At 46.0% G+C, this 23,759-nt stretch overlaps 4 protein-coding genes across 9 annotated transcripts; 2 read left to right on the forward strand and 2 right to left on the reverse strand.

Annotated features, from left to right (window-relative positions):
• Positions 1-637: 637 nt before the first annotated feature.
• unk (unk zinc finger) lies at positions 638-6,895 on the forward strand. 2 transcript variants are annotated; one of them, XM_029133163.3, is made up of 15 exons: positions 638-911; positions 1,374-1,583; positions 1,862-2,038; positions 2,129-2,259; positions 2,418-2,553; positions 2,647-2,764; positions 2,844-2,928; positions 3,029-3,321; positions 3,445-3,510; positions 3,641-3,824; positions 3,919-4,020; positions 4,116-4,304; positions 4,389-4,561; positions 4,812-5,072; positions 5,167-6,895. In XM_029133163.3, the coding sequence occupies exons 1-15, from the start codon at positions 763-765 to the stop codon at positions 5,320-5,322; spliced, it is 2,430 nt and encodes an 809-aa protein (XP_028988996.1). In that variant the 5' UTR covers positions 638-762; the 3' UTR covers positions 5,323-6,895. The 2 variants fall into 2 exon arrangements, with proteins under 2 accessions (XP_028988996.1, XP_028988997.1); XM_029133164.3 differs by lacking the exon at positions 5,167-6,895 and having other exon boundaries at positions 4,389-4,565; positions 4,812-5,047.
• unc13d (unc-13 homolog D (C. elegans)) lies at positions 6,117-16,591 on the reverse strand. Of its 3 annotated transcripts, XM_029133159.3 has the most exons (35): positions 16,445-16,591; positions 14,810-14,999; positions 14,149-14,175; positions 13,461-13,517; positions 13,308-13,364; positions 13,120-13,227; positions 12,992-13,051; positions 12,739-12,805; positions 12,175-12,355; positions 12,054-12,098; positions 11,897-11,968; positions 11,749-11,818; positions 11,573-11,677; positions 11,315-11,407; positions 11,130-11,230; positions 10,867-10,984; positions 10,668-10,789; positions 10,485-10,575; positions 10,355-10,411; positions 10,171-10,268; positions 10,008-10,059; positions 9,796-9,926; positions 9,591-9,708; positions 9,362-9,514; positions 9,155-9,250; positions 8,871-9,077; positions 8,721-8,795; positions 8,564-8,643; positions 8,366-8,480; positions 8,216-8,287; positions 7,958-8,041; positions 7,760-7,880; positions 7,556-7,679; positions 7,231-7,451; positions 6,117-7,033 (listed from the first exon to the last, which is right to left on the reverse strand). In XM_029133159.3, exons 2-35 carry the CDS (start codon positions 14,867-14,869, stop codon positions 6,921-6,923), a joined length of 3,351 nt encoding a protein of 1,116 aa, XP_028988992.1. In that variant the 5' UTR covers positions 14,870-14,999; positions 16,445-16,591; the 3' UTR covers positions 6,117-6,920. The 3 variants fall into 3 exon arrangements, 2 of the variants coding, with proteins under 2 accessions (XP_028988992.1, XP_028988994.1); XM_029133161.3 differs by lacking the exons at positions 6,117-7,033; positions 16,445-16,591 and having other exon boundaries at positions 7,263-7,432; positions 14,810-15,596; XR_008693226.1 differs by lacking the exons at positions 6,117-7,033; positions 7,231-7,451; positions 7,556-7,679; positions 8,216-8,287; positions 16,445-16,591 and having other exon boundaries at positions 8,310-8,480; positions 14,810-15,602.
• Positions 15,752-19,842, forward strand: wbp2 (WW domain binding protein 2). Of its 2 annotated transcripts, none has more exons than XM_029133190.3 (8): positions 15,752-15,994; positions 16,814-16,922; positions 17,000-17,135; positions 17,218-17,310; positions 17,408-17,557; positions 17,653-17,775; positions 18,232-18,308; positions 18,561-19,842. In XM_029133190.3, the coding sequence occupies exons 1-8, from the start codon at positions 15,936-15,938 to the stop codon at positions 18,606-18,608; spliced, it is 795 nt and encodes a 264-aa protein (XP_028989023.1). In that variant the 5' UTR covers positions 15,752-15,935; the 3' UTR covers positions 18,609-19,842. The 2 variants fall into 2 exon arrangements, with proteins under 2 accessions (XP_028989023.1, XP_028989024.1); XM_029133191.3 differs by having other exon boundaries at positions 15,756-15,994; positions 17,408-17,554.
• Positions 19,795-23,641, reverse strand: trim65 (tripartite motif containing 65). 2 transcript variants are annotated; one of them, XM_029133173.3, is made up of 8 exons: positions 23,474-23,641; positions 22,633-23,075; positions 22,406-22,501; positions 22,002-22,232; positions 21,762-21,930; positions 21,585-21,674; positions 21,274-21,491; positions 19,795-21,164 (listed from the first exon to the last, which is right to left on the reverse strand). In XM_029133173.3, the coding sequence occupies exons 2-8, from the start codon at positions 23,059-23,061 to the stop codon at positions 20,856-20,858; spliced, it is 1,542 nt and encodes a 513-aa protein (XP_028989006.1). In that variant the 5' UTR covers positions 23,062-23,075; positions 23,474-23,641; the 3' UTR covers positions 19,795-20,855. The 2 variants fall into 2 exon arrangements, with proteins under 2 accessions (XP_028989006.1, XP_028989005.1); XM_029133172.3 differs by having other exon boundaries at positions 22,002-22,235.
• Between the last annotated feature and the right edge of the window lie 118 nt (positions 23,642-23,759).

Here is a 23,759-nt window from a genome sequence, read left to right on the forward strand (position 1 = left end):
ACACGCCGATCGTCGGCTGTCGACAACCACGGGGTTGTTTTTGTCAGATTGCGCTTATTTTAGTGAGTCAATAGCGACATTTAACTGGAAATGTCCACTAAAACGTTGGGAGACTCCATTGTTCTATTTTAGGCTAAGAATATGTTAGCAAATCAAACTAGCCTGTCTCCCACATAGTACTCCTCGACAAAAACGGCAGTGTTAGACTCACATCACAGTTGTATCGACGAATAACTTAAAAAGTAATCGACAGAGAAAAATGACTATATTTACCTTCAAGATGTAAGTCGGCGTAGAGTACGATGCGTTAACGTCCGTTCGTCTCTGGCAACACTGTGATGGGAGGAGATTATGGAGTATTAATAGTTGTACTGACGTCATCTTGTAACATACAAGGTGCTTATTGGCTCATTTTTAAAGTGACATATAGTACAGCCAATAACAAGGCGATTTTAAAAGTTTAAACTCAAACGATTAAAAGCTTAAACCAAATTCCCTGAAGTTAAATTAATTTCAGATCATGTATCTATCCGCGATAATGTATAATGTAATATTGTAAGTGTTTATACAAACATTGCTGAAATTACTATTGGACAACATGTCCCATAGTTCCGTGTTACGTCAGGTTGTTCCTTTACTACTACTTCCTGATGCCTTGCGCAAGCTCACTGGCGTTGTAGAATGCGGATTTTCAAGCTAATACGAATAGCTAGCTAGTAAGCTAAAAACAAGGTTCTTGTTGTTAGGCTTTTAAACGGGAGGATGTCTAAAACACACTCGCAACCCCCGTCATCTTCGGCAGCAGCTATTACCGGAGGGCCGTCCTCGTCCTCGTCATCTTCGCCCGCAGGGGGCTCGACATCTCCTGCAACCGTGTTGAACGTACAGCCCGAGAAACCTCAACATTACACGTACGTAGCTAGTTAGCTGTATATGCTAGCTGAGGATATACCACCTCACGTTTGGCGGAATAAACCAAACTACAGCGTACCTGGGTTTAAAAAAATAAATATATTTTTTAGACTGTCCGAACCTATCCAACGTAGCGCTCGTTTGCTTATAAACTGTGTCGGGTCTTGATAAAGAGGCCGTACGTTAACAGCTAACAGCATAGTTTACCATTTCAACAAAGTGTGATCTTATTTTGACCTATTACAACTGGGGGAAGAGGAGCTTTACAGCAGTAAACAGTAACGTCTACTGTTTACTGTGTTTACTGCATGTCAGATGATCATGGAGCGCAGGGCAAATGAATTGAATGCACTACGAATATATCTTTATTCACGTGTTTGCTTAACTTTAATACGTTTGCCGTAAAAGCTAACATTGTCTAGAAATGCATTCACCCTGTACATCCCGTGCCTCTCTTCCAGATATCTGAAGGAGTTCAGAACTGAGCAGTGCCCCCTGTTTGTGCAGCACAAATGTACACAGCACAGGCCTTTCTCCTGTTTCCACTGGCACTTCCTGAACCAGCGGCGCAGGAGGCCCATGCGTAGACGGGACGGGACGTTCAACTACAGCCCAGATGTTTACTGTACCAGATACGATGAGGGAACGGGCACCTGTCCTGATGGAGATGAGTGAGTGAGATTTCCCAAGAATTGTACCCCAAGAATTTTGGGGTACATCCAGCTCATGTGAACCACCAGGATGTGTAAAGCATGTAAAGCAATCTTATTCAGCTGCATGCCAGTCTGTAAAGTAGTGTTTGACAATGCATAATGTCCTGGAACAATAGTGTGTGTTATGAGTAGTCATCTCAGTTAGCATGTTTACCTAATTGTGGCCATTCTTCTTGTGTGGGTACACATTGCAAATGAAATGTGGAAATGTGAATGTGAAATTTTCTGTGTTCCAGATGCCCTTTTTTACATAGAACGGCAGGTGACACGGAACGTAGATACCACCTCCGCTACTACAAGACAGGATCGTGTATCCACGAAACAGATGCAAAGGGCCACTGTAGCAAAAACGGCTCTCACTGCGCGTTCGCACATGGATCACATGACCTGCGCAGCCCAGTTTATGATATCAGGTACGGAAACGAACGCGTTGTGTACAAATATCCAGCCATGACTTCAGATGTGTTTAGGTGCTGTTGTCATTTGCCTTTTGAACTTTAAAGGGAAGTGCAGGTGATGGATTCTCAAGGAGGGTCTGGAACAACAGAGGGAGGTGGAGGAGATGGTCAGTCCGGGCAGGCAGCGAGTACTGCTCTCATAGAGAAGATCCTGAGTGAGGAGCCACGCTGGCAAGGTAAATCACAGATGCCTCATTTCATTTAGTAAGTTTCCAGCTATATTGGTATCTTTTGATATCTTAATTGTTATGAAGGTTTCTAATCGCTTAATTGACAGATATAGTCATTTGATGTCCCTGAAACCACCCTAATTTTTTGTGTTTCATCTCCTCAGATAACAACTACGTCTTGTCTCACTACAAGACAGAGCTCTGTAAGAAACCACCCCGCCTGTGCCGTCAAGGTTATGCCTGTCCATATTATCACAACAGTAAAGACAGGAGGCGCAGCCCTCACAAGCACAAATACAGGTGCTCGGTTAGACTGCTTTAAAAAAAATAGCGACGTATTCATCGTGGTGTTGTTGCTCAGCAGATACAAATAACTATTTGTGTTTACAACAGAGCGCTGCCATGTCCAGCCGTGAAGCAGAGCGAGGAGTGGGGAGATCCTAGTAAATGTGAGGGAGCAGAGGGTTGTCAGTACTGTCACACAAGGACAGAACAACAGTTCCACCCAGAGGTTTGTCTCTTTTAGCTTCTTCCAGAGTCTGTACTGGAAATTTTCAACAGGATTCTGATTGTGTTTTATTTTGCTACAGATCTATAAATCCACAAAGTGTAATGACATGCAACAGAGCGGCAGCTGCCCCAGAGGCCCCTTCTGTGCCTTTGCTCACGTTGAAAGTTAGTCCCGCCCACTCTCTAAGCACCTCTCCACATCCATCTAATAATTTTTTCTATTTTTGTAATGAGTTTCTTTGCTTTTTGTGTAAATCCCAACCAGAGGCCTTTGTTTCAGAGGAGCCACAGTTTCCCACCCCCAGCTCTCCACCACCACCCAGACCTCCAGACCCTCAGGAGACTTTGCCAAGTCCCAGTGGACACAGCTTGGGGCCGACGCCTGCCTCTGTATCGGACCCTTTCTCCCTTGCTGCGGGGTCGAGCCTCGCAGAGCAGGGACTGCTGGGTAGCGTTTTATCCTTGTGTGACGATGTAGGCGGAGGAGCAGAGCCTCTGTCTCCTTGGGCGGGAGACAGAGGATATGGCAGGGCACCTGGATTTGAACGGGAGGATCAGGTGAGAAAAAACGATAAGAATAACAGCAATCACAGGGATGATGCAATACAAACTTAGAATCTTTTTTGTTTTATTATTGATCTGAATGTATTAATGATTTCTTCTTTTGTTTTGTGGTTTTAGGCCAAGCAGCGCAGTTTTGCTTTGGAGCAGAGAGACAGGGAATTAGCATCAACACAAAGCAAACAGGTACAACTAAAACTCCCACCTCACCTCTTTCCGTGGTACCTTTAGAGTTCCGAGTTTTCCCTTTTCAGCGTTGTTATACTGCTAGGACACAATAGAGTAACTTTCTAAAACTTCATTCTTTCTCCTCCAGGACTTGTTGGTGTTTTTACCAGTGGGCAGTCCTCTGAGTCTGTCCTCCAGCATTCCTTCCAGTCTGGCTGCAACTCCACCCAGTCCTGCTCCTCTCGGACCACTGGGGTCTGGCATTTCTTCAGGCATGAACGCTAACGCCTTGCCCTTTTACCCTACAAGCGAGACTGTGGAATCTGTTGTAGGTACGAAAGGATGCGCACAAGCTCCAAAGTCCCACTTAAAACCGATAACGTGAAACATGTTCTGACACAAAATCTGTTGGTGTTCGTGCTACAGAGTCAGCCCTGGATGATCTAGATTTGAATGATTTTGGAATGTCGGCGTTGGATAGGAGTTTAGAGAGCTCCTCCGCTCTGTCCAATGTGGGCATTATGCTAGGTATTTCTAAGCCACAAACATAAGCACATACATTCAACATTTATCCAGCAATACACCTGCAAACTCTAATCATATTGATATGTTTTCCTTAAAAGGAGGCAGCCAGATTCAGAGTTCTGCTCCAGTCAACATCCCAGGATCTTTCAGCAGCTCTGCTCCTTTCAGCTCCCCTTCGCCCTCTCCGCCCATCAGGCCGCAAGCATCGCCATTCTTTTCTGCCCACCGATCACAGCCCAGTCAGTCGGATAGCAACCCCTTTCTGGGGCCGTCTCATGGGTCCTTAGGTTTGTAAAATTTGAAAAAAGGCCCTTAAATTATGAGCGAGAATTATGTGACTTTCTTGCTTGATGGAGTCTTTCTTTTTAAAGGTCTGAATGGTATGAGCCCTAACATCTGGGAGCACTTCCCATCTGCCCATGGTTCCCCTGGTACACCCCCCACCCTGCTGCCCTGTGCAGAGAGTTCTAGGCTCAAGCAGGAGCTCGAGGAAGCTCACAGGACAATGAAGCAGTGGGGTCACAGTTGGAGACATGCAGCTCAGGTAGGTAGGTAGTGGGCATGTGTGCATGCATGTCTGACATAAAGCTGAGTGGTGAGAAATCGCATATATAGATACATAAACAACCAAGTTTCTCATATTCAGTGTATTTGCATGCCGTACCTGTTACAGTATGTAACACCAGAATGAACACAAGGTGCAGGTAGACCTAAACCCATGTGACTGTGTTAGTGTAATCACCTACATATCATATAGATCATGGTAAATTAATCAGTATGTTTTCTTCGCTTAGTCGTGGGCTGCGCTGAAGGCAGAAGCGGAGGAGTCCCGTGTCCACGCCGCGCGATCGGCCATGGACGCCGAAAGAGCCAGGCAGGCTGAGGAAGAGGCACAGCGGCAGGTCACTCTCCTGCAGGAGTTAATGGAGAGGCTCAAAAGTGGAGACAACCCCCATTTAGCACTGCACCAACTCCAGTTGCTCCACAGACTACCCCTGGAGTCAGTCCTTAGTTTGCAGGCTCAGCTCTGTAGCTGCTTGCATGCTGTAGAGCAGGTACGACCACGCAAGCATGTACTCAATGTCTACCCCTCTTCATTGTGCTTCTTGTCATGGATGTTACCATTGCCATGTGTTTGTGTTTGACCAGGTGGTGTACAGGAAGCAGAGACAGTGCTGTGTGACGTGTGGCGAGCATGGCTCAGTGACGCTACCCTGTGGCCACGGACTACAGTGCGAGAGCTGCTCCTCGTCCACAGAGTGCCCCCTCTGCTCCGAACAAACCCTGCAGCAGCAGCTCTCTTGACCTCACAGCCCAGTCGGAGCGCCACCGCTTCTGTCGCGCCCTCCTGTTCTGATTCCACAGATACCAGCCTTGGACCTCTGCTGCCATTCAAAATTACGCCGAGGTCATTTTTACAGCGTGGTAACAGCACAAGCACTGATTTGGTTTTGTACTTTTAAGATGACGTTGACTGATAAATGACCAACTGATTAAGCACTGATCACAAAGTGAGAGCTTAGGATTAATCACCTTTTCCAGTGTTAACCATTTACCAGGTTTCACTTTTGATGAGCAACAGTGTTCTTAAATTCTGAAAGTAACTTAAGTACCTGCTGTTATTCCTTTAACCATAGTCTACGTATTTCTAAATTTTCAAAAATGTTCATATGTTACTGAGTAAAAGCTCAAACTGGACAGTTTCGGTGTGATTAGCCGAGGTTGTCTTTATGCTACAGCAAAGGCCAAAGCATTTCTTATAGAAGCTGATCAGTCAGGACTTTCTAAAAACTGAGTAAATCACTCATAGCTCCTTAAAATACAATCCTCAGAATCATGAAAGAAAATGTTTCCCTAAATCACACCTACTAACTGTATATGTTATAGAATAAAGTCTCCAAATGCATATGGATGAGCTGTATATGCGCAGACGTGAATGTAAGACTACAGCGGTATTTAGGGGGTAGGGTCACGCTGTGTGTTTACATCTAATTCAGGCTCTCGCCGGTTCATCATTTTAAAATTTCGGGAACGAGGTAACTGTGGCCGGTTTGTGTGACGGTGATCCCAAAAACGGTCTAAAGAAACGGATAATGCGGCAGATTTGGCAGGTTTTTATTCAGAGGGCGAGGAGCAAACTTAACACCTCTATAAACATTTAAAGGGCATATTTAATTCATCCAACCTTTGCTACAGCCAAATTGGGGCCATTATACCAGTCCACTGGTAGCGCTTTGCTAGAATATACTGAATTTGTTCTCTAATTTAGACTTTCTGTTTAGTCTTTTTTAGCTAAATATATTTCAAATAGCCAATATTCAAATGTATTTAAAAAGTGTGTAGTATTTGTTTAAATTTCAAACAGATGGCCTCTGTTAAAACTCAGGTTTTCTCTAAGGTTCTTCAGTATAACCTACAAGAGGAACGCATGTTAACACAATCAAGGCTAGTGTACAAAGTCAACGCGTGTAGTCTTTGAAATAACATCATTTTTCATTTTTACTTAAACTCAACAACACATTTTTTTTTATTATTTTCCTTGAAACTGGCCCTTGTGCTTTGTTTGAAATCAACGTGTGAAAGGTTTCTATGCCAGAGTTTTTACATTTGTAGTAAAAAAACTTGGACATTCGACAGTGTAAACATGTGCATGATGTCGCCGATTAGACAAAGCATCAGGAAGCAGACGTGTAAAAGGTGTTTAACATTTTAAAACGCAGGTGTGAACATGTATCATGATCACTGTAATGGTCTGTGGTGAAAACCCACACTCTGTGTATTGTCCACACACGGCTCATCCAGCATCAGTGTTTTCTTCTGAGTGGATTTCTCTTTGTTTTTTGGTACAGATCATTAAAACAAATTGTATATTTTTGGAGGAAGAACTCGTTTCTGAATGTTTCTTACGGTTGAATCCCCTCTTGTGACTGTTTCTCTCTTTGTCGTCGCTTCTTTACGAAGGCCTGAGTCTCCCGCTCTCCTTTTCTAGACTCCAGTAGCCTCAAAATGCTGTCCTCTAAAAAAAAAAACACACACACCCAAGACTGTTAATGTACTGATGGAGTGAAAGCACAGTTGAGCTGCAAGATTTATCAGAAGGATCATAATGCACTAGACACATCAGACCACAGGTGGTTCTGCCTTCATGGATCATTCTATCATACATGTAATTTGAGGCCGTCAGTCATTTCCTTGTCTCATTCTTGTCCATACCGTTGGGTTTAGGATGCATCAGCGGCAGCCGTATCTGAGCCGGGGTGGTGTCCAGCTGGGAGTTGATTGCTTCGTCCTCTATTCCTCCACCCACTCCTGGTATCGCCCTGAGCCCCAGGAAGGCCTCGCCTTCGAAATCATCTGCTCGCAGGGTGTCGTGGTCCAGAACCGTCACCACCAGACAAGCTCCTTCGGCCTTGCACTGTTCCAGAGAGACCATACTATGAAATAAAGCAGAGAAGGATGGAGATGAAAAAAAAAATGTAATACATGAAGAGGACATGATAGGAGAACAAGCGTCAATGGTGATCGACCAACAACTTACAATTCAAAAGCCTCGTCGAACAGAGGATTGAGGTCACAGTCTTTGATCTGTGTGCAGCGAGGCTCTACCTCAGGAAAGATGTGGTTCGGCTCCAGACACAGCTGCACAAAGGGATCGCTGAAGCCTGACGGGAGCCAAAGCGTCAACACCGGGAAATGTGACGTGCCTCATCTACATGGCTGCAGCGTTTCCACATCGTCTCACCGTTAGAGTCCATCGGTAAAAGGTTGACTGCATTCAGCACCTCAACCCTGAGTCTCTGGTCTGATCTCTTGTAGGATGTGAGGAGGGTGACGGCGCCGTATTTCTCCCCGCTGTAAACATTCTGGCACACGAGGGAGGGACTGTTTAAGTGAGCGGACCGGCACGGGTCCGGGCAGCGACGGCCGGGCCGGGCCTTACCTGCTCCTTCACCTTCCTGTCGTAGAACTTCTGCACCAGCTCCCGGTTGCTCAGAGAGTTGTGAGTCAGGTGAGCTTTGAGAATCTGCACACACACACACACACACACACACACACACACACACACACACACACACACACACACACACACACACACACACACGAACACACACACACACACACGTGAGAAAGAGTCAAACGTTTTCCCCTTTGTTCTGGAGGAGACACAAGGAAATGAAACGCTGTGGCAGCTTCTCACGTTGTAGTCGGCGGAGTGCAGCGAGCTCAGAGCGAGGCCGTTCCCCTCGGCGTAGAAGCACTGCTCGAGGCACTGAAACGCACAGAGCACTTACTCATGGCGGCTGAAGACGAGAACAAACGGTGGGGCCGCATCCCGCCGAGGACCAACCTGCAGCGTGTAGAGCAGCCGCTGGCAGAACACCATGAGCCCGTCCTGCTGCGGATGTTGCGTCGCCACCTGGTAGAGGAACTTCACCGAGTTGTTCCACAGCGGAGTGAGGAGGCTGGAGGCAGGAAGAAAATGACGATGAGGATGAGGCGAGAGACGCGCAAGTCAAGGCTCCGCGGGAGGAATCGCGCCTCGCACCAGTTGAAGTTCTCCTGAACCAGGTTCTCGTTCATGTACTGCAGCTCCTGCTCCAGGTAGCGCATCAGAGGCGCTGCAGCCTGCAGGGGAAGAGAGACCGGCTATGAAGCAGACCTAACAGGCGTTTGTCCTCGAGTGGCCACTGACGGGTACCCACATCCTCTTTGGACTTGGAGGGAAGCCTTCGCCTGGTTGACATGCTCCTGACGTGAGCCTCGATGTCTGTATTCAGCTGTGGAGACAGGGGTGAGGGGGTGAGTGTGATTTACCGGCGCTCATGTGTCTTACAGTACGCGGACGTACACACCTTCCTCCCCAGCGTGTCTAGAGCCGAGCGGATCTCTCTGCCGAGGATGCCCTGCGACTGCTGGAGCTGTGACGGCAGCGTGTTCTGGAACTGGCTGTCGCCTATGACGCTCTGGGTCCGGTCCCGGAGCCCCGCCCAGTTGAGCTGCGTGGGCAGTCGGGTCAGGACCGACCTCAGGTGCTCCAGGTCGTTCACCACCACACACAGCTGCAGAGAACATTGGGCTCTTAAGCGATGCGGCACTAGAAAAGGGTCCCGGCGAGGCCTTTTGCCTTTGATGGTACCATGTTGATGGCGGTGCCGGGGTCACAGTTCTCAGACAGCACCCGGACGCGCTCCTTCAGGATGTGACAGTAGTTCACCACGATCTTACACACGTCCTGAAAAAAGCCCAGAGCAAGAAAAGTACATCACCAACCAGAAGTCCCACATTCAGACCATCTACACATTATGGCACCCAATTAGCACTTTACTAATAGTAGATTGTGTACCTCTGTGATCTTGACCATGAGCATGAAGGCCTCCTCAGGGTCAGGCCAGGACAGCTGTTCCCACAGCTGGCAGATGGGCTGGATGCAGGCCACCAGGTCCACCGCCGAAGAGCTGTGTTTTATTGGCACGGCACCGCTCTGCAGGGGCTGGAGCTAAAAGCAGGGGACCTTTGATTATATTATGAGACTACTACTAGCAATAATAGAACAAGAAACCCCTAAGTGTTACCTCATCCACCTGCACGGCCCTCTCCACCCTGTCCTGAGTGGTGCTGAATGCCTGGTTGAGCCAATAAGGCAGAGCCTCTCTGAAGCTCTCGTGGAAGTTTGTCAGCTCCAGTAGACCTCTGTAAGAAAGAGAAGTTGAAAAAGCTACGCATTATCTGTGGTTGAGATAATTGAACAGATGTTTCCGTGAAATGCTGTGTGAGAACCTTTTCTGTAAAAAGGCCTTGTCCTTGTGAATGGCCTGCAGGCTCAGGTAAACGGGGAACAGGCTGTTGGCCAGAGGCTGCTCGATCTGACCCTCCATCATGGATAAGGTCTCCCTCAACTCTTTCGCCAGCTGAGGCGCGGAGAAGAGGGCGGGACATGTGGCCATGCAGAATAAATGGACTTTTTCAGGTTTTGTCAAGGAGGCACTTACCAGCGAATCGAGTCTGTGATAGACGATGGTGAACACGTCGAGTTGCACGACACTAAAGCATGAATAGGGAAGTTGAGTTATGAGGGCTCACACAGCTTTACATGAATTTTCTGTCCAAGGTCCAGTTGTGTGTGTTAGTATAATAAATCCTCCTTCACCTTACCTGACAAACACCCTGTTCCACACTTCTTTGTTGTTTTTGACGTCTTTCTGCACCTCCTGAATCAGCCTGGAGAGGGCGCTAATGATCTCTGACAGGTCCTGTATGTCGGCGAGATGCAAAAACATGAGAGTACTGGAAAATTAAGATGACATGACATTCAAGAATCCACTGATGAGGTGCTCACCTTGGTCATTGGCTGATGCAGGCCCTTCTGGATAGTAAACCACTCCTGTGTACCTGTCTGATGTAAAACACACATCATTGGTGACCAAGGCGTCCGAGGGGACCTGCATCTGACCTGACCTCTGACTGACCTGTATGGCATCGCAGAGCTCGTCGTGCAACTCGAACTGAGCCGGGTTCAGTTTCTGAAAGGCCTGCGTCTTACAAATCTGGACCAAGATTCTGGAAAAACACATGACTCAGTCAGTGGCAGTAATGACTGGACACCAACTCGCCTTCAGTGTTTTCCCCTATAATAGGAATATGATGAGTACCTGAGTAGAGCACGGAGCTTGGGTGTCGCACTGGAAGTCGCCGGGAAGATGTCTCTGTATTTGGCCACTAAGCACAGTCCGTACTGCAGGAAATCATGAAGAGAGTCCCCAAGTTCCTGTTTCTGTTAGAGAACAGGTCGTGGTTCAAAACTCCCCCCTGGTGTTACAGTAAAATGACCAGTGCGGACCAGTACAGTACCTGCTGGTAGGGCAGCTGCTGCTGATGCCAGTGGTACTCTATACTGGTGACCTGCTGGAGCAGCACGGACGAGTCCACCTCCAGGCTCTGGTACAGCTTGCTGTACGCCACCCACTTCCTGTCAGGGGCACAGACGCCCACAGACTCACACAGATGCTGCGCAGCGAGCTGACGATATAGGACAGCTCATCGCCCAGATCATAAAAGCGTTGACCTTTAACCTCTCCATCCCTGCCCGTACTGTTAACCCTAACATTGCTTACGCCAGGTCCTGGAGGAAAGGCGAGAGGTCGTTCTGCGTGGCGTAGAGCTCCAGCAGAGTCTGAGCCTCGCCGCACAAGGCGCCCTTCCACGGCGCGGAGCTCTGACAGGGGCGACAAGAGACGGGGACTCAGCAAGTGGCCGGGCTTGAGCCGCGAAGCCGAGGCGAGGCGAGGCCGCCCGCTACCTGCTCCTTGGTGATGTAGGCGTGGACGAACTGCTGCAGAATCCCGCTGTAGTTGGTGTAAGCGTTGCGCCCGGCGCTCAGCGTGCCGTCTCTCTGTCGGCCGCAAAACAGACACTCAGTCCGAAAATAATCAGTTGTTCAGCTTCCTACATGACGCGGGTGTTAGTGTGGCCGTAAATACTTGTTTATATTCTTAGAACGTTCTTACTGGCTGTTCATTTTTATAATATATATTTGACAGGAAGTGCGTTTTCCTACTGCTTTGTGTATGAACTTGAGATTCAGGTGGCACTGGCCTCGATCGGGATACGTCTCTGTTCTGGGCTGCAATTCGTACCAGTTGTCCTCGGCGCAGTGGAGATCCTGAAGTAAAAGCGGAGACATCAGAGTACAGAGACACCAGGGAGCACGAATAGATCAAAGAAACTCACTACCTGTAGTTTTAGGATGATGTTTCCCAAAAAGTCATCCGTGCCTTTCTCCTTTTTGGCCTCCTTGATCATCCTGAACGGACACACAGTTAGAAAGGTTGAGCAGCCGTGGCCACTGGTCAGCTGTCCATCATCTGTGAGTCACTGATACCTTTTTATGTTGGTCAAGTTGGTTTTAAACTCCTCCAGTTTCTGAGTGAACGGCACCTCTTCGTCCTTATCCCTAAAACGAACGCGGCGCAATAGCGGGTGAACGTGGGACAGAAGGTGTGGAAGTGACTGAGCAGAACTAGAGGCGTTGTCCTCACCACATCTCCAGGTGGAAGCTGGCCCCCGCCAGGTTTCCAAACTCTCTAATGAGGAATGAACAGTTAAGTGACGCGGCTTTGGGTGTGACTCATCGAAAATGACCCCAAATCCCAGACTCACAGTATGAAGGTCTGGTTCCATATAGGGTTGAGAGTCTGCTTCTTCACGTCGGTCTGGTAGAATTTGTCACGTGACGCGGTGTCTTTTACAACATGTTTAGAGGGTTTGACTCTGGACCGGTGTGTTTGATTGGTCTCTTCGTCCTCCAGGATGGTCAGCAGGCAGTACGGGTCACTAAAGCCTGGTCAAAGCTTGTTATGTTATTATTATATGTCATGTAAATAAATACGCGACACACGCTGACTGATGAGAAGTGAAAGTCCGTACGAGAACCGAAATCAGCCAAAGCACAACCTCCAAGTGGTGACAAGTCAGTAGATATGGTTTCTCCTTATTAAGTTTTGGTAGTACGGTCATTAAAATGACAGAGGATAAAATTGAGATGATGAAAACTTAGGAAAAAAAAGTTAGGAAACCAAATATGGTTCATCCTCAGGGGATCATAATTGAATATATCAACTTATAAGACCTATATATCAACACTTCTATAGACACAGCACGTTAAACCGCTTCCCAGTCATTACGTCATTAGCAAAAAAGAAAACAAGGTAACAAAGAACTCACCACTGACGTCTTTTCCCAGGATTCCCTTCGCTTCCTTCACAGTGACCATCAGGCAATACACTGGAGGCTACAAACAGTTAGTCAGACACCTCGGTATTAGCCAATCCATGGACTGCAGCCCCACACGTGCAGACGAAACAGCTCGTGAAGCCGGTGAATGAGTGGCGGTGAAGGGATTCTTGACAGGAAGACGATGAAAACGTACTACGTGCGTGAGCTGGAAAAAAAAGGAATGCTGATCGGCGCTCCTCACCTCTGTGCTCTTGGCCCTCTCCAGCAGATCGCTGTGCTCCGACTCGGTCATGGTGAACGCCTGGCGCAGACGAGAGCGGTCAGACACCGGCACCACGGCAGCGCTGGCGGCCGAGACATGGCACGTACCTCCCTGATGTACTGGCGCAGCTGCTCGTCCGTGAAGGCCTCGGTGGCCGCCGGTTTCCCCATGGTGTGAGCGATGGTGTACAGCAGCTCCTTGTACAGGGGCTTGAGCTGGAGACGGGAACGAGGAGCGTGAGGGGAAGGAAGCTGTCGGAGGAAGGAAGCGGCAAAAGGCCCCGAGGAAACGATACCTCCTGCTCCTTGTGCCTCCGCGCCTTCTCCTCTGGGTTTTCATCGTCTTTGAAGTACTGAAGGAGGAGAAGCACGATTGTAGTTTTGCTCAACGCGGGTGGAAAATTGAAATATTAAAAAATGAATATTTGAGGCGATTACAAATCACGTACCCTCCTCTCTCGTTGTTTCCTCGTCAAGCCTAGTTTACGAACGTGACCGGGAGAAAACTGACATGGGAAAGACTTCACATGTTACTCACCCTAATGATGCTTAAGTATATTTATGAATTTCACACTTTATTTACACATTAATTATAGATATATTTCTTTGTGGCATCGTTATTTATTCTCTTTCTCTCTCTCTCACAGTTACTAACATGATTTATAAAACGTGTAGCTACTGAGCCTATGACAAATGAAACCCATCTTTGCACTGGATGTGATAACGTTTAGCTAGTCAGCGCGGCAAAGCCATGTGGTTTTATTACGTATTAGGTAGTAGCTGAGCTACTGGTGTTGAAATAAAGTGGTGGTTTGAAATAAAATGCAGTCAAGGTTCAACTAATATTCATGGGTTCCAGATGTTGAATGACTTTTAATGACGTCCACAAGGAATTTGTGTAGCACACATTTACTAGCAAATAGTAAAAGAACGCTGGCCTGAAGGTTTACATGGACATAATACTGTAATGTTGGCATGCCAAACACCTCCTAATTTCTGGCTCAGCACTATTTTGAATAATATCTCATTTCGATTCCTTTGTAGTTCATATGCAGTTGCTGCTTTGGAGTGAATGTATGATAAATGAATCTTATGTTTCAATTCGATTCAACTAAATCAGGATTGGATGTAGTTCACCTGTTTGACTCTTGATGATTCTTGGTCCTGAAAAGCAGAAGATTGTTAAAATACGAATCCAGAGACAGATCATTTTGCATTAGTGTCTGCAGGTAACGCAGTTGCTTTGCTCAAGAAGCACAGCTCAGATAAGGCCTGTCTCAATAAAACACTTCCTCTATTGCTGATAATGAAACTGACTTGTGACACCAGAACACACGAACACATCTGTGGATGTTGTGCCTGCAGCTGAAATGAAAACACTGGAGGCCAGCAACATGTGTCGATTCCCCTTAAAACCATTGGAAAGTGTTTCTTGTGGTCCATCAATAGAACAACAACAGACCTTGCCTCTGTGCAAAAGTCTAATAAGCTCATGAGTCACAGTCACAGCGTGAACAAGTCACTTGGACAGCATGACTCAGAGTTTGGGTGGAATATTTGATGCCGGGGTTGCTCATCAGTCAGTTTTATGTTCAGGGGATTTTTATCTAGTTTCACAATAGGACATAAAATATTTCTACAACCTTAAACGACGCTTGACACTTTATTTTTTCTAAATTCACGAGTAGAGATATTTCTACGTAGTCTGATGTTAGGGCGTTAGTAACTGTTGAGCCAAACAATTATGAAGTATTCTGTAAAAACATGTCAAGCTGCTCATATGCATTGTGGTCCATACCTGCTCCGGCAGCTGCAGTCGATTGTCCCCGGTGCTGGCGGGCCTGCTTTGACCCGACATAACGATGCCAGTATCTGGCAACCAGCAACCCCTGCTGTGCGAAGCTGCTGCGCCGTGTGTCAGGAAGGGAAGCTGTGTGTGCGATGCGTCTGTGACGAAGTACCACCCAGCAGCCGGAAGTCATCACTTCCTGTACAAGGTGGAAACGTCAACGACTTCACGGCTTTTTCTTCGTCTGTTTTCCTTCACCGTGTTTAAATGCTAAATAACACACCTTGCCGTCCTGTATTTGCCTGCACACACACACACCCACACAGTCATTTCTACCCACAACAACAACTCACACTGGCAACGCATTCATGGGCTGTGATGTGTGTCTACTGTCTACCTACAGTATGTTTGAGTTAATATGCATCTATACCTATGTCATAATTCTTTGTAGATAATTTCATAACATTTCCACATGTGTGAGATATTATTGTGGGATAATAATTTCATTAGTCCCTTAGAAAGATTTAATAATAGTAGCAGCTAATACAAAATGGCCAAACAATGCAGGCTAAGTTTGCATATTACATATAACAAAGTATATGTAATATAGTACATAGTATAGTATTAGACTAAAGTCCAGGTGGCCTTTTGTAATTATCTGCACTATAGAGAGTTAATTTACATTTACAATTTCATGTTCTGACTTAGCACATGAATTGAAAACTAAATATATTTAACACTAACGTTCAAGGATAACAGTTACACATGCGTAATGAACTAAACCCTCTGTATTTTAGTAAATTATTGTTTATTTGGTTTATAGATAGATAGATAGATAGATAGATAGATAGATAGATAGATAGATAGATAGATAGATAGATAGATAGATAGATAGATAGATAGATAGATAGATAGATGTAAATGTAATTCTAAGGGAATGTGACGTCATGATGTGGGCGTGTCACTGGATTTGCGGAAGAGCAGGTGCACAACTCCGCCGAGCGCAGCACCAACACAACAACCGTTATCGCCGCAGAGGAGGACGCCGCGCCTGTAGAAAGGCCCGGCGACACGTTATCCCGCAGAGGAGCGCTAGCCTTAGTCTGTTTGGAGACAGTGTGGAGGGGCCGAAGTCATGACTCTGAATCAGAACCACTCGGAGTCCGGCGGAGTCATCATCAACAACAGCGAAAGGTACCGCTGGCCTTTGTAACGGGCTAGCTAGCGCTCAGTTAACTGGCCCGACGGGGGTTACGATCTCATATCACTATCTTTAAAACAGGACTTTCGTACGTAGAGTACGAAAGAGTATATTTCACGACTGCTACTACTCTCATATAAATGTACATCACTTAAACAGTAACAAAGTCTACGTAAGTAGCTAACTAAGGCTAACCTAATTTAATCGGAATGACAACTTTTGCCACATTAGCTAATTTCCCCCCACATACTCCATTTTACTGAAACGTGTTTTATGGAGGCGTGATTTGCAAGAAGGATTCACAACTACCTCCCAATCCGCGCAGGACGGCGGCAAACGTACACCTAAGCTAAATGCTAGCTGTCAGTCAAGGCACGTGCGACGTTTCTCATTCGCGCTGGGTCGGACGGAACCGGGTTCGGGACGCGGAGCGCAGACTCGACCTTCGTTGCGTTGTATCGTCGCTGCAGTCATGACCGACGTGGCGAGTTCGGAGCGATTACATAAAAAGACGTTATTTCACGACGCCGTCATTGCGCCACGGGAAACCCTCCATTGTTTACATCACGTCAAGCGGCGCGTGCTCGGCCAATCGGCACCTGGAGACGCCAACTGACGCCTGATTGAGGTGATCTGCGGGGGGGCGTTGGAAAAACCCAGAACAGTGGCCCGTGACGACCAGGATTACGTATGCCTGTTGCAGAACATGCTGGAGCTGACCGCTCACCCAGTAGCAGTGACCTGTCACCAGAGGCCACTAATCCTTTAACAAAACCACGTGTTACACGGCGTCTCTGTGTTCCTCTTGTCAGTGTGCTGATGAACTATGACAACGTGGAGCTGGTCTTCTGCGATGCCGACAACCTGCCCGACGCCTTCAGGAAGAGCAAGAAGGGCAGCGTTTACCTGACCCCATACAGGGTAAGAGAGAAAACGCAGCTTGGTGCCTTTACTGCAAGAGTACAACAACCTCAACACTTTCTGTGTTGCTGTCGCAGGTGATCTTCTTGGCCAAAGGCAGGGACGCGCTCCAGTCGTTCATGATGCCGTTTTACTTGATGAAAGGCTGTGAGGTCAAGCAGCCCGTACTGGGAGCTAATTACATCAAGGGCGCCGTCAGCGCAGAGCCGGGAGGTGCGTCTCCGAGTGTGTCGCGCTGACGCGTGGACGTGCCGTGACCTCTCCTGACAGCGGCGCTGTGTTGTTGGTGTTGCAGGCGGCTGGGAGGGCGGTGCCACCTTCAAGCTCGTCTTTGCTGCCGGAGGAGCTATAGAGTTTGGCCAGTATATGCTACAGGTCGCAGCACAGGGTACGTGCAGTAGGAAAGTTGTTGTTGCTGCAGTTCTGATGCCTTTGGCTGATTTTTCAGTTATCGTCACCCTGTGTTCCTGGCGTTCATCTCTCAGCTTCCAGAGGTCAGCCAGTGACTCCTGGGTTTGGTGGATGTCCCTACATGGCTAATGGTGCCTATTCTTGCCCTCCTCCCCCTGCCAATGGAATGTATCCACCTGGACCTCCACCTGGCTACTCTTACCCCAACCCCCCCCCTCCAGGTGGTTGCTGTGATCAAAGCCTTTACTTTAACTAGTCAGATCTGCTGTATTTGTGTTCAAAATAAACCAATCAGCCTCTCTGTGCTCTTGCTACTCAGGTGGATTCTACCCCAGCCCTCCAGCATTTGATGCCTCTGCAGCTTACATACCTCCACCTCCATATTCCGCTCATTTGGGTCAGCAGGCACCACATGACCCGGACCTCCCATCTTCTGCAGCAGGTGGGAGAGAGGCTCCTACTGATCTAAACTAATGGGCCATAGCTCCAATGCTAAATGCCTTGAATAGATATTATAAGGCCTTTAAGAGCTGTTGGCTCCAAATTGCTTTAGGTTTAAATAAAATTGTCAAAAAACACACTGATTGTGTCGCTTTATACCATCATATGCCTGGTTTATAAATTGCATCTTGGATTTCCATGGATGACTGATTAGTTGTCAAAGAGATGTCAACACACTCATTTATTTTAAGCAAAACACATCCAAAGGCAAAGATAACATCCACATCTTGTATCAAGATGATTTGGTTGGATTCTTATGAGTAAGACACTGAGACTGACCCATTCTCCATTGTAACCGATGTATCACACCTCAGCTGAGATCAGATTTGCTCCAGTCATATATAATATATCAGTGATAGTTATTCTTCACTCACTTTGTGTTTTTTTTTTCTTCCAGCGGAGGCCAAAGCAGCTGAGGCAGCAGCAAGTGCCAGCTGTGCCACACTGCCCCCTGCACATGTATACCTGCCGCAGGTAAGATGTGTGAGGTGCAAAGATCCTGCAGCTTGCATTCTCTTTAAGTCACTGAACAGTTTCTTTGTTTTTTAAAATCTGCTGCAGATACAGACACATTGTATTGTACTGTATCACTCTCAGTTTCTTATTATGTTGTCTAATGCTGTTTCTTGACAAATGCATTTCATTATTCATTATTGTCACTTGCATATAGTATTTTACAGTCCTGTAAAGTGTGAGCTTTACATCTTATTATACCTTTCTCCCTAGGACAAGCCTCCTCCCTACTCTCCTCCAGATGATAAGAAGAATCAGTAGACCAGCATTCCCACCTTTTCCTGTATCCTCCATCCTACTCGTTCACCTTGTTTCTTTTAGTGGGCACAAGTACAAGTTTTGTTATTTTAAACCTTTCCTTGTCTTCCTTGAACAATCCTTTCCCTTGGTCCTCCCTTTTTCTCATTCCATTATTTCCAATTTTAACCTAAACATAACACATTTCTTCCAACATTCACGCACTGTATTGAATTTCATATTTCTCTGATGCACCTTCTACTTGTTGGTTATAGGATTGGTTATAATCTGTGAAGTACAAAAGCTGTTCAGATAGGATTTTCAGGCTGTAGCTGAGGGAGGCTTTGTAACGTGACCAGCTTTCTTACATTTACTGCTGTGTGAGTGTCCCAAGAATCATTAGATCCAGCTATGCTGTAAAGCTCGCTTGTAATTTTCTGTCTGTTAAACCAAACCCAACCCAATCTAATGCTAATTAGTTTTTGGAGAATCCATCCAGAAGCAAGATGGATGCAATCTTTTATTTTTCTATAATTAATTATTCTATTTTGCGTATACCTGCTTTTCATATGTAGACTTTAAAAATGGAAATTTTTTTCCAAACACTAATGTAGTTTTTGTAAAGTGCGTAGCTGCTCTGGCATTTTAGCAAATGAGAGGACTGGAAAAATTAGAGCAGCATCAAGCCCAGAAGAGGTTCCCAGATCCCAGATTACAGCAGATCGAAGTGGTAGTGGTGGGGATTATCTTTATTATGTGCAAGAGCGGAGCGGTCACCCAATGATGTCACTTCCTGTTTTGTCACATTTGTGAGCATTCGAGAAACCACATGGTCAAACTTGCCACCAGCCTGCTTCATCTTTCATTGCTCTGTTTCCGACGCCATGAGAGGATCTTTTCAAAGTTTCTACTTTCTGTGTTGTGATGTTAACTCTGAGCGCAGCATTTTGAGCATCTCAGTATCTGAGAGTGGGTTCCTTCCTCTATGGTCAGTTATCTCTAAACTGTATCTGTGGCACATCTGTGGCTGATTCTTTGCACTTTCAGAACGCTATGCATCAGGCTCCAGTTTGCTCTGTCATGGCTGTGTGTACAATAATAATGGTATTAAAGCTCTGTATTTATTTTAAAGTTTTAAAAAAGTAATTTATTGAATAATTAAGGTAAAATGGCTTAAGCAGAAAAAGCATGATCTCAACTAATGCATGTATGCATTGGACTGGATTTTATTAAATGAATCTTGATTAATGTGGAATAATCTTTGTCTTTATTCCTACAGTATTGCTATATCACACGTTGATGGCTGTTTCAGTGCATTAGTGATCAGAAGCACAGATGTTGTGCTTTTCCCTTTTAAACAGTAGTCCTTGTCTGCACTTTTAACTTGTGCATATCCACAGCAGTTTCCCAAAGAATGAGGCGCAGTGTCCTGATCCACAAGTAACAACACACAAGGTCACAGCTATGCTTCTGATAAAACAAAGAACTTAAGGCCACAAGGCCAATGAACACCAGTACAGCAGATTTTGTCATAACACAGCATGAAAAATTTAGCGCTGCACAGGCAGAGTACTGTGCACTCATGCCAAGAGCCCAAGCTTCTATTTTTAGGTCTGTATGTGCAGCCCACAGCAGTTTGATTGAACCTGCCAAATCCAAATGTTAATGGTAGAGAAGGATTTTCATTTGGGCTTAAATTTCAAGTATCACCAGGAAAACTGGCAGATTTTCACCCTGGGTTAAATTCTAACCTAATGCTTTAATACATCTGCATACAGTATGTAGTGAATGGCTTCTCTGCAATGCATCGTACCCTTTTCTTTACCACACCATCTTTGACAGTCTCTTATAACTGGCTGTGTGCATAACCTGTATCTCTGTGGCCCGCATAGGTCTTCAGTGGTGTCCACATAAGTGTTTACTGCCATAAAGGAGGACACCAAGTAGGATTTTTGTGTAGTGAAAGGACAATCATCTCTAATCAATACTTTTGTTGAAAGCACCTGTGTAAAACAGAATATTCTATACATATTATGAAGAATGAATAAAAACAAAATAGTGATATGACTAAACTAAAACCCTATGCCTCTACAGAGTTTATATGTTTTCCTCAGCTGTCAATTTTGTAAACAAGCAAAAGTCAGGTAGGCAATGTTTTAGGGGGTTTGGTGGCAAAAAAATGTAAAATACCTCCATGTTAACCCAGTTACTGCCAGTGGCTGATGTGTTTCTTATGTCCACGCCTCCTGTTTTTAACATTTCTGTGTCACCTCATGTGGAGCAGAGGGTGATGCAGACTCCCTCTCCTATCCAACAAGCGGGGAACAGCTCCTGTGTGAAGACACAGTGAAAGGCATAGAGCCTGGTCTGCCCATCTCCATAGTAAGTCAGAGTCCCTGCCTCGTAGTCCAGTAGCATGCCGATGCGACTGTGCTGGGATTGGCCAGACAGAATCTCACGGCGACCGTTGTGCCAGGCGCTGAGCTGATGCTCGTCCAGCTGCAAGCTCCATGAAAGTTCATTCATACCCACCATGCACCTCTTGCCCTTCTCCTTTCTGGGAATGGTCTCGTAGGTCACCTAATAAAAAGTCAGGGAACGGTGAAGGTGACATGAGTGCAGAGATAAATTAGTCTGCACAACACGGCAGGCTAAAGCATCAACGGGACCAACAAATAGAGTTGTTTACCCCGAGGTAGGCCCAGGGCTTGGAGACCTCCAGCTCCCAGTAGTGCTGTCCACGAGTGAAGCCTTGGAAACAGAGCACCTGCCAGGTGTGATCAAAGCGGGCTTCGTGGGCTGGAACCGGACGTGGCCCAGAGGTCAGGTGCTCTGCTCTTCGGTTTTCCTGGGATAAACACAGGTGCCCGTTGGCCGTACGGGGGTCAAAGGTCAAGGAGCAACGGTCTGTAATGATAAAGAAAGGAATTTGATTGATTTCCTGGCTACAGGATATTTTCTTTTCATCTATAATAATCTAAAATATTGGGTACAACTTACAAGCACTGAGACCCTCTTTCCCACCAGGGTGGCATGGAGCAGCTGGACTGGGAACCACAGCTAGGATTGGCCTCTTATCCTGAGGAGATACTGAAGAGCAGTGACAGTCGTGAAAACCCTGAGCTAAATATGAAGAAACAAAAACAAAATGGAGAATCAAACTAACAAAATGGTTACCGTCTTTGCTTTGACCCACAGCAGTGGTCACAGCTTTCTCCAGGTCCTCAGCCATGAGCTTGGAGATCCGTGACAGGACATCGGTGATGCCGTTTAACCTGTCTTGAAGGTTTGGCGTTACATCCGTGGGAAGCGCCTCAAAGCGTGGAACTTCTATGAACATTGATTCCTGTGAAAAGACGCCTTTCAAATAAGAACTCGATCCTCCATAATGTGCGATTTAAAATGTGCATTTCAAACCTTGATAAGATCGGTGTCAGGGAGGTTATGCAGAGCTGCTATCTGGCCTTGGCTCTCTCTAAGTTTCAGGGAGCGCTCCTCAAGTTCAGCCAGTCGTGCTTCTGCCTCCGTGATGGTGACCTCTTTCTGCCTATCAATAAATAGCTCTGTAGCCTCCTGCTTCTCGGCCAGTATTTTTATAAGGGTCGAGAACTTGACGTTGACCCATGTTGAAGTTTGCTGAAGAGTCACCTGCTGATGAGAAGCTCATGATAATATGTTTATGGTGTCCTGTTCAGTAGTTACTGTTGTGTGTTATTTTCCTTTATATTTATTATTCTTATCATAATTTATGACACATGTGCATAATCAGTCACTTTTAGTATAGTAAAGCTTCCGAGTGACTTTTCCATTGAGCGTTTTACCTTAGCTTGATTTATGTTCTCAGCCAAGTCACTTATACTTTTCTTCGTCTCCTCAATGAGTTTGCCCACTTCCTTATTTTTCCTTTCTAGTAACAGCTGTAAAGAAAACACATGAAACATATTAGACTTTATAAGGCAGAGTGTCAGATGCGGACATCAGTTAAAGACCCACTGTTCTAGTGACAGGTAACAGGATGTAATTGTTATGTTCTTCATTACATACATACCTCTTGATTTTCCCTTTCTGCTTCCAACAAGACCTTCTCATGACCTGCGCATTCTGAGATGCCACACTCGCAGCACACAGCCATTTTGTCTTGCTTGCAGTAATAAACCAGAGGCTTTTTGTGGCGATCACACAGCAGCATGGCTCTCACTGCTTCGCTTCCCCTCGTAAGTTGCTCTCTGCAGGACGGCCCAGTGGTGTTTGCCGCCTCAGTCAGGACTGACAAGGACACATTGCGCTTAAGAGGTGGCCTAGAGTCAAACTTCTCGCTGCAGATGGGACACTGAGGTCCGATGTCGGCCTTGCTCTTGGTGTCCCAGTGAATAGTGATGCACTTTTGGCAGAAGGTGTGTCCACAGGGGATGGTTACAGGGATCCTGAAGCGCTCCAGACATATGGCACATATCAGGTTTGAATTTTGAGACTCCATCACACAACAAACACCTGTGAAAAAAACCAGCAGAAAATACAAAATTGGTTATAATAGAATGGCTTTTTGTAGACCACACAACTGCTCAACATATGTGCATTAAAATGTTAATATCACATATTCAGTCGTAACGTTCACCATTTTGTAATACTACACTAAACATCAATCTGCACGAGGTTCAGTCCATGTACTAACTGAAAGCTATTGTACTGTAGCTAGCTACAAGCATAGCCTGTAAGCAAAGGCTAGCAAGCTAACGTTAGCCTACTTTCAAGTCAGTTCACGTTAGCTAGGTCTCTTAGGGATAAATAATCAAAACATCAAAACCGTTCAGTGATTTCATTGTATATCGGCGCAAGATTTACACTTACCAGCCGTATATAACACTAGATGCCTAAATACGTGCACTTACCACTTCAGCAGTTCGCTTTACCTCCAGCATCTCCCTGTGTGATTTCTGAATATCTGTTTAGATGAAGCTTCCCTGATGACGACATAAGCAAAAAATGACACATTCACGTGCTGCCGGGAAATCGTCCGGCAATACGTACAGAAGTTATTATTACTGTGTTATTCACTCTGTTACACTGTAATAAGTGTACTGTAGCTATACGTTTAGTTAGTTGTAGTATATATTTTCTACTGCAGCGTGCTACTATTACTGATAAAGCACTAAACGGTTATTTATTATTAATTTA

This window comes from Betta splendens, chromosome 19 (assembly GCF_900634795.4).
Source record: "Betta splendens chromosome 19, fBetSpl5.4, whole genome shotgun sequence".
Taxonomy (NCBI): Eukaryota; Metazoa; Chordata; class Actinopteri; order Anabantiformes; family Osphronemidae; genus Betta; species Betta splendens.